The sequence below is a fragment of the Cariama cristata genome, unplaced genomic scaffold (assembly GCF_000690535.1).
Source record: "Cariama cristata isolate BGI_N322 unplaced genomic scaffold, ASM69053v1 scaffold20130, whole genome shotgun sequence".
In the NCBI taxonomy this organism is placed as follows: Eukaryota; Metazoa; Chordata; class Aves; order Cariamiformes; family Cariamidae; genus Cariama; species Cariama cristata.
In genome coordinates this window covers 1-9,265 of record NW_009593175.1, presented here as the reverse complement: position 1 = coordinate 9,265, position 9,265 = coordinate 1, and the positions used below count along the sequence as shown (strand labels likewise).

Below are 9,265 nucleotides of genomic sequence, written 5' to 3'. Positions count from 1 at the left end.
TGCTACTTCAAATTAGATCCAATTTGTATTTCCCAGAGGACCAGCATGTTTGAAGTTGAATCCCCAAAGGTAGCATATCCACACAGTTTATGAGAGCAACACCAGCAATTACTAACTTTGCCTTATCCTCCAAGGACCAACCTGAGCGAATACAAAACACTGTATTTATATATAGATGTTTCTTAGATTTATATTAAAAAACCCAAGTGTTTCCCCTTCAGGATCCCAAAATAAAAAAAATCACAAGACGTTCACATAAAGTGTTACAAGCGGAAACTCAAATGAGGAGAAAAGCAAGGTGAAAAATCTAGTGCAAACGGCTAGGTTCCCAGCTGGCTTAGGATTAAGAAAAAAAGAGATGGAGTATCACAGTTTGATGCAGGGGCAAACGAACAGTGCTCTCACTCCTCTGCAGCATGCCAGAGATTTATTACTGACACATAACATGTTTTCCTATCTTAACATCAATCTATAGATATCAAATGTAACATGTTATGGGACAAGAAGTTTTAAGGCTCTTAATCGGCCATATAAAGGAACCTTAGTAATAATTATTTACCTTTTCATTAACTCCAAGCAAAGAATGTACCGAATCTTCGGTAGATGATTTCAAACCAGGGCACTCTGTTTCTGAAGGTACTTGTGTAGAGCAAGAAATTTTTGAAGAAGTTATGGGAAGGAGATGCATTTTCTCAGAAGCAGAGGTGGTGTCAGGTGCTCTCACAGAATTGGAGGCTGAAGTGACTGTTTTATCTGCATCATTTCTTTGACCGTTATCAACAGGTTGGATTTCATGCCAAAGCTTATTTGTAAGTAGTTGAGGAACCAAATATTTATTCTCTGATGAAGTATTCACCAGTTCAATATTTACTGGTTTTCCTTTTATTTTTTTCTGGTTACTTTTCTCTGCAGCTAACTTTCCTTTATTAGTGTCTTTAAAGGAAAGAAATGCATATCTAAGGCATAAAATTAAAAAAAAAGGAAAATAAGTAAAACAAATTAAATTACTATCAGTAAGGACACATGATGCTTCTTATCTTTTGAATATTAACTGTATTTCCATTAAACTCAAGAGAAAATTTCAGACACCTTAACTTCTCGTAAGATGAGAAGCTGTCTGGAATGACAAGTTTTTGTCGACATATCTGTAGCTACATTAATTACTGAAACAAATTAATGAAAAACTCCCTCCTCCCTCCCCTCTCCCATGATTTTCTTACTTTGACAGAAAAAAAAAATCTGAAACAAGGAAAACTTATATACCTGCAGTTACTAGAATCCACAGAGATAAGAGTATCAGATTCCTGACACTTCTGGAAATGTGATCTTAAATCACCCTACAAAATAGAAGGATATTTGGTTGCCAATGTATAGTATGAAAGAATTCAGAAAAGAGGCAAGACATTGCTACTGCTATGGAAATAATAACAGGCATACCTCTGGTGCCGAGGAACTTAGGCCACCAACATGAATAGAAGAATACTCATTTCCACTCTCCATTATATTTGCTTCTAATAATAAATGTAAGAAAGCAAAGTGTTACTAACTCTTCTTGTGTTAGTTCAAGCTAACATCTTCTCTGCAGATTTTGGAAAGCGTAGGTAGAAAAAAATCTACCTTTAAAAAAATCTAAAAGAATGCAGAGTATCTTCTAACAGAAAATGAGTGTCCTGAGTAGTAGAACGGTTCAGTTTGTGAAATCTCTTTTCCCTGAGGTTTGCAGAAGCCGAAGAGGTACAACCAGAGAAAACACCGGTGTGAACGAGCAGGTACCAGTGCTAAGGCATGCGTAGTGTACTGCTGAGTCCCCACCACGCAGCCCACAAGCTCTCGGCTTTCAACACACTGGAACTTCTAACCATGCCCGTTACCGAGACCCGACTCTCCAAACACAGACCACTCCCAGCTAACTCTTCAGAAGCCAGTGTGAGGAAGGAAGCAGAAAGAGGAGGAAGAGGAAAAAACAGAAAGATTTCCAGCTACGTGATTGGCTGCATATTTACTAAATTGAGTTATAGCACTGTAGGTAAATTTTCAAGGGAAAACACGGATGAAAACAGCCAAGTATCTGTACAAGGATTCACTGCAAGTCAATGAAAAAATATGTCTGAAAACTCAGCTAGCATTTTTTCCAAGTTTACTTATGCTTGCAGAAGTAACAGAATACTCAAATAATAAACAAACACCGTTATTAGGTATGGCAGCTTAAAGCACATGACCTCACCTCTTAAATCAACCCTGTCTTGTTCTTGTTGCTTTTTCGTTTCTTCAGCTACTACTGAAAAATCTGCTACTGTCAAGTCCTCTTCAGCATCAAACCAATATTCACTCCCTTCTTCAACGTTCATACAGCCTTGACAGTCGAAATAAATTTCAGCGTGTTAAAATTCAGACCGTGCTATGTCATATGAACGAGTACCAAATTTCTGTGCTTAAGAGGATTCCAGCTACCTACGTGACTCAGTACTGTATTACAAAGAGGTGACACATACTGGTTTTCACTTCTGATCTAAGTAGCACAATTTTTTTTCAAGATGTGAAGTATAATATAGAGCTGATATAACATTAAACATTCCCTCACAGAAAGGCCAGTTGAGTATCCAAGTATCCATATATACGTTTTACATAGGTGTTTTTTTTTTTCCTAACAACTTAACTAACAAATAACGTAGTATTCATACTAGAAGCAGATCGCTTACCATGTTCCACATCCTGATCTTTATGTTGTTCTTCGAATGTCGTGGAGGAAGTAGAGTCACTTGGCTGACCACCATCAGTCAAACATACGGTCTGTGGATTGTCCTACAAATATAGGATCACAGAATCATTATGGTTGGAAGAGACCTCAAAGATCATCAAGTCCAACCATACACCCGATGCCACCATGCCTGCTAAACCCACTAAACCATTACTCGAAGCGCCACATCTAAATGTTTTTTTGAACACCTCCAGGGACGGCGAGTCCAACATGTTTCAGTTACGTCGTAGCACTCGCACCCGCTTATACACGATTCTTCTGAGCTTCAGATTAAATTAATAAACATGTAAATTTTAAAAAGTCAACCTACTGATTGTCCTCAAAAACCGCCAAGTTATTTTATTTCAAAAGGACAATCAAAATTTTGGTCACATCAGCTGCGTTTGCAACTACTGGCAGAGAATCCCAGTTTGAGCCCTAAAGACTCTGGTTGTGTTTGGGTATACCGAAGGATATATCCCTAGACTATGCTTCACAACATAACTAGGAAACTCAGTAATGAAGAAGTCCCTACCGTGCTGACAGAAATTTTCCTTTCCTGCAGTTTTGGTGCTTCAAAGTCAGCTTTTCTTGTGCCTGAAACAGAACTAAAAGAGATCCAAGAATTTCATACAAAATATGGCACAACAATTTTAAATTCTACAATGATACTAAGTACTCTCAAATATTAATTTAAATATTTCCAAAAGCTTACAGTAAAATAAACAAAATGCGCTTAGTTACCTTAAAATGAGAACCAAAGTTTTCTGATACCTGTATTTTATAAAAGCATTGGTTGCAACCTGAAACACAAAGCTAAGTTCTAGGTTTATGTTAGGCTGTTTTTCCTTTCTACATAGATGGCTTTCTGTGGGATGTTTCGATATATGTCTTCATGATTTGAAATCTCTGTGAAATTTTTGCTTCATTTTACTAACACTTAGCAAGAAATTTGAAAAAGATCTCTAGTTATTTATCTGATGCAGTAAAAAGTTATTGCCAAATTTGTTTTAATCTCCATTTACCTAAAGTAACTGCACGTGGTTCTTGAACACGCAGTACCACATGTTTGCCTGAAATACAAAGTTATTTTTCTGTCATTCTTCATAACTGAATGATAATCTTAGCAGAACAGCTGTTTATATGCCTAATATTATCTTTGTGGGCAGCAAAGTCTGTTTGTGGGTTGTTTTTGATTTTAAGACAGACAGCATTAAGATTAGAGACAAAGATTTTAGTAGTGGAAGTAGGGCACCAGGAAAATCACCTGTAAATTGACAACTTTTGCTATACAACTCCATAGTTTGCATATTAGAACACTATAGAGTAAAAATTTCCTTAAAATAAAATCACTGTACCCAAAGTTCTATGCTAGTCTTTCAGTTAAACAGTTTGGAGTGACAAGATACATCCTGAAATAAAGAAATTCTAAGTTTAACATCTTTTAAACTCACTTCTTGTTTATTTTGAACTTTAATCAATACCGCAAACAAGGACTACTTACTCATAGCAAAGATCCTCTCTGAACAACTGTCAAAAAAGAAAAGATTTGTTTTAATTTTCTGAAGAAAACAATTTATATTAAAACCAAAAAGTCATTAAGAAATTACCTTGCAGGGGACATAAGAAGAGGAGATTGGGAACAACTTCATCTCAACTGATAGTGGTGGAAGTGCATTTAAAGGTACACCCATTTTTATTTTCATTTTCATGCTCTTGTAATTCTTCTGTAGCTCTTCCAAAACCAATATGAGAGATGACCCTAATTCAGTATTTCCATCAGGTCTGTTAAAATATATGTAAGAAAATAAGATCAACTTGGACAGAGATTTCCTTTATTTTACTGCTTCCAGAATTGCCCAAACATTTTACAGTGTTTAAAGATTCCTCCACATCGCGCAAGAACACGAGCTCACCCCTAAGCTACGGAGCAGACATAACAGTGATGAGGTTTTATAGCTACCCGTCGCACAGTAAAGCGTTCAGAGGCAGGACTTCTTGAATTCCAGGTTCATTACAGGGCGTATGCTTTATCAGCTAGAGACTCTGCAATCACTACCCCCTTCCTGCCTCACCTCTTAACAGTTCTGCACCTCCTCTCTCTTTCTGCTTTACCACCTCCTCCCCAGCTCCCCCTCAATGCATCTTGGCCGCTCCTGAATGCACTATCTGTACTATTCCTTCTGTACTTTCCCTCCTGTACAGAAAGACAAGTCCTGGAAAGAAACTGTATTTTGCTGGGTCTGTGGATGCTTCAGAAAGTTTTAGGCTGAAAATAAGACTTGGCAGTTACGAGAACGTAAACTCTTTTCCACACCACCACTAACTATAAACACTATTACAAGCTATGGCTACAATGCACCAGTAACATTTAGCAATCAATGCCTCTTAACCAAGTTATCAATTTCATTTAAAAGGACATTAAAGTGCGTGCCTGTTAAAACACATGCCTTCCTCCAAAGCCAGTTTGTAAATCTTCAAGCACTGCTGATAGCACAGCTGATAATGAGCATCTAGGATCCGCAATTCTGCTTCAATCGCCCTCTGCAGTATTTTTTGACAGCAGCTTGATGCAGAACTCTTCACAGCTTGTTTGTCAAGGTGTACTGGCCTTTAAAATAGTAATAATAAAGAAAATTTTGAAGCTCTTGAATCCATATTTTATATTCATTATGTTTTATTTTGAAACAAGTAGCTTTCCAGAAGCTACTTATGATATGATTTAAGGAAAAAAAGAAAAGAAAAATGAAATCAGTTCCTCCTATTTACTACACAGAAAAAAATGTCTTATAGTAGCTTTCACATTATAATCAGCCTTAACTGAGAGGTAGAAACTGCACGAGCACCATCATCATTTCTATCCAAAAAGTGCGGTCATAAGAACAAAAAGAAACTTGGCAAGTCTACAGATGCACTTATTTTGTTTCCACAGCCACAGAATAATTTAGGTTGGAAGGGATCTCTGGAGCTCTGCAGTACAAACCTCTGTTCAAAGCAGGGCTAACTTCAAAATTAGCTTGACATCTTATCCAGTCCAGTTTTGTTATTGGGTTTGGGGATTTTTTTGTTTGTTTTAAATCTCCAAGAAAGGAGACTGTACCATCTTTTCAATGTTGTTCCAAAACTACTCTCACTGTAAGAAACTTCTTATACCCTCCCTGTAACTTGCTGGCTCTTGCCCTTTTAAAACCCACCTCTGCAAAGAACTTAACTCCATCTTCTCGGCAACTCACCACCAGATTGCCAAGAACTGCAGGGAGGTTCCCCACCTCCCCAACCTTCCCTTCTCCAGGCCAACCAAACCTAGTTCCCTCAGCTCTTCCCACACGAGCTCCCCTCACCGTCTCCATGGTTCTCCAGTGGACTTTCCCCAGTCTGCCAACCTCTTTCTTGCACTACAAGGCCCACAGCTGGAGACACCTTTCCAGATGCAACCTCAGAGCACCAAACTGAGTAGAATCAACATTTCCCTCCATCTGCAGGCTGCACTCTTGCTAATGCAGCCCCAGGATGCGGTTTCCCTTCTTCACCATACAGGAGCACTTGCAGACTGGTCAAGAACAAGTCGAGTGTAACGGCAGACCAAGGCTGCTTGGGTCTTTGTTCAACTTCAGGAGGTCTCTGGCTCCTTCTTCTCACTTGTCCAGGTCCCTCTGAAAGTCAGCCCTACCCTCCAGTGTAGGAGCTGCTGCCCAGCAATCTTTTAATCCTGTCAGTTTTGCTAAGTCACAGACAAACCTTCAATCGTGAAAAAAAAATAATCTTATCCAGCATCTAGAACTCCAAACCAAGAACAACTCACGACTCACCTCTCAGCGCTTATCTTTACATCGCTGCTCCAAAGCTTTTTTTGCTGTTCCTAAGCAAAAAAAATTTTTAAAGTTACAGATTAACATTTGCATAGACAAGTTCTGAGCAACTTTAAGTTAAAAAAGGTTCTATATATCAAAATTGTTTGGGTTTGTGGATTTTTTTTTTAATTACCTGAATTTGTGAACTTTTTTCAGCTGTTGCAGTATTGCCATCTGAGTGTTGTTCCAGTGTGTCAGTAAGCTGCGACCGAATTTCCTCTGTGCTACCAGCTCCACATGACCGGTCTGTATTGCAAGCAACGTCTGCACAGGTTTTACAGTGCCAGCCCCCGGGTTGAGATTTGTTCATCATTGTTATCTCGGTATTAATAGCCCTGGACAAGAGACAAACCTGAGCACTGGTGCTTCTGCTTGTTGTAAAGCAAGCTCTAAAATCAGAACTTGCATCCACAGCCTGATTAACCGTAGAGTCACTGGCAATGTTTTTCAAGGTTTCACGATACTCCAACTCCGAGTTCAGACAGCTGGTATTTCCACAGGAGGATTTATCTGCAACTTCCACCCCAAAAAAGGGATTCCTGCTAGTCAGAACTTCAGAGTTTCGGGTTCCAGCACCCTTCGTCGTGCAGTCAATGCAGCTGGCACCACGTGCACGCATACCAGATTCTTCACAACTGTAGAAACCAGAGTCCCCTGTACATTTGCAAAATTGCATGGCTACTGCAGGAGCCCTTTCCCTTGGTGACAGTAAAGGACTGGCTTGCTTCACTGAGATGCTGTCAACACGTCTGTCATTCTTTTCAGACACTGCTTCACTTGTAGGGATTTGGGGTGGCAGCGCGCTGTCAATCAGCGGTATGTCTTTCACTTCTCTGTTTTCTAAACTGTCACATACAAGCACATTTGGACAGACCCTTTCTTTACTCCCACAAGAATGACTTTCAAGTATACTTCCACAAACAACACTATGATACTCTGTTTGCTCTTCCTGATGATCACAAGTCATGCCATCGCAATCTGGCAGAGACAGAGAGTCCTGAAGCAGGTGGGAAAGCTCTGGCATAGCTGCTTCTGGGCAGGTTCGGTCACCTACACTATGTGCAGAAGCAGAACAATATTTTGACACGTCAGCGAGGTTTTGTTCCTGTGTGACTCCATCACCTGGAACTTCATGAACGGGATCCATCAGCTTTAAGGTTTCAATTCCTACAGTTTCCCATTGCTCAGAAAACTCACTTGAGCTATTCCCATCATCAAAATCTTGCTCATGAGCACTGAGATACTCCAGCTGTGATTCTTCACCTAAATGGCTTTGTCTGCAATCATCACGTGCTCTTCCCAACATATCAGCTTCTTTCTTGCTTTCACCTACCCACGCACAGCAAATTCTCATTCTCTTTTTATTATACATTTCAATATCTGCATCTAAAGATGAACTTAAATAAGGTAAGCTTTCCTCTGACAGCTTTAATTCTGAACCGTTGGCAGAACGTGCCAGGCCACAACCACAGTGGTTAGCTCCTGCTGCCACATCTCTGATGAGCGTGTGCTCAGTTTCCTCCGAATAAGAAAAAAGTTGGGAGGTCTGATTGCAGCATCTCCTTTTGACTTTAACATCGCTGTTCTTTTCTAATTCCATGGTACAAACACTCAAGCCCTCCTCCTCAGAAGTAAGCCACACGACTCACTTCCACTGCAACCTCTCAAAGTCATCGGCTCGTCTCTTCCTATCAGTTTCTCACCTTAATAAAAATGAAGAGAAATCTGAGATACTCCATGGTACGCAACAGACATTACTGTTTCAAAAAGATGTTAAATTAACCACCTCATTTTTACCTACTGCATGCTAGTATAGAAGCTAGGAATTATACGGTACGTTCTCAAAGAAATTCTAAGAGCTCACAGAAGGCTGTTAAAAGAATTTGCTGTTCTTGCTTGTGTGATTTCAATTGAGTAAAAGTATCCTCAGAGACCAATCAATCCTATTTTCTTACACTCCTGGGCAAAGTTTCCATCCTCTTACCACTGAAGCATTTCTTGGCTGAATCATCAGAATCCCTGTTGATACACAGCGAGCTATTTACATCATATGCTAACTTCATGACAGCACACAAGGTGTTTAGATGCACGTACCGACTCTGAAAAGTCAAGATGCTGATGGTCACAGATTCAGTGACCACAAACTGACCTCATACTGTTCCTGATCGTACACTGGCCTGTAAGCACTCCTTGCCACAGAAAGCTTACAGCTTCTTGATCCACAACCAGTATATTTACTGTAGGGAATACCCTTCAGTCCAGGAGCTATAAAAATTTTAAAAACAACTTAAAATGAGTGAAGAGGTCAACTTAGAGCTCTGTGCCTCTTGAGAATAAAAAACCTTTCAGGTGTTGGACAAGGGGAAGAGGGAAGCATATTCCTTGTAATTTTGGGGAAACAAGAAGAAATGGTTACCAAGCACAGAACCGTAAGAAAACCTGAAAATCTTTACAACCAGAAAGTTTAAGTTATAAAGGAAAACAGGAAGATGGTTTCCTGGATCAGAGAGCTTCTTTTAGCAACAGAAGAAAGCTGGACAATACAGCAAACCAAAGCAATACACCTGCTCTGGACTTGCAACAAACCTGGTTTCAGAGCAAACGTGAATGAAAAGCAGAGAAAAAGTGTGTAGGGATGGAAGACTGGAGTTGCTGCAATGAATGGCTATAAGCTCTT

General features: G+C 39.6%; 1 protein-coding gene across 1 annotated transcript; it reads right to left on the bottom strand.

The window, feature by feature from the left end:
• Positions 1-559: 559 nt before the first annotated feature.
• Positions 560-8,188, bottom strand: RBM44 (RNA binding motif protein 44; the record flags this gene model as incomplete). Its single annotated transcript, XM_009709420.1, has 11 exons — positions 6,722-8,188; positions 6,547-6,596; positions 5,172-5,348; positions 4,348-4,522; positions 4,242-4,267; positions 3,273-3,345; positions 2,700-2,802; positions 2,225-2,353; positions 1,438-1,511; positions 1,264-1,337; positions 560-956 (listed from the first exon to the last, which is right to left on the bottom strand). Coding segments are annotated over exons 1-11 (2,745 nt in total), but the record flags the coding sequence as incomplete, so codon positions are not given.
• Between the last annotated feature and the right edge of the window lie 1,077 nt (positions 8,189-9,265).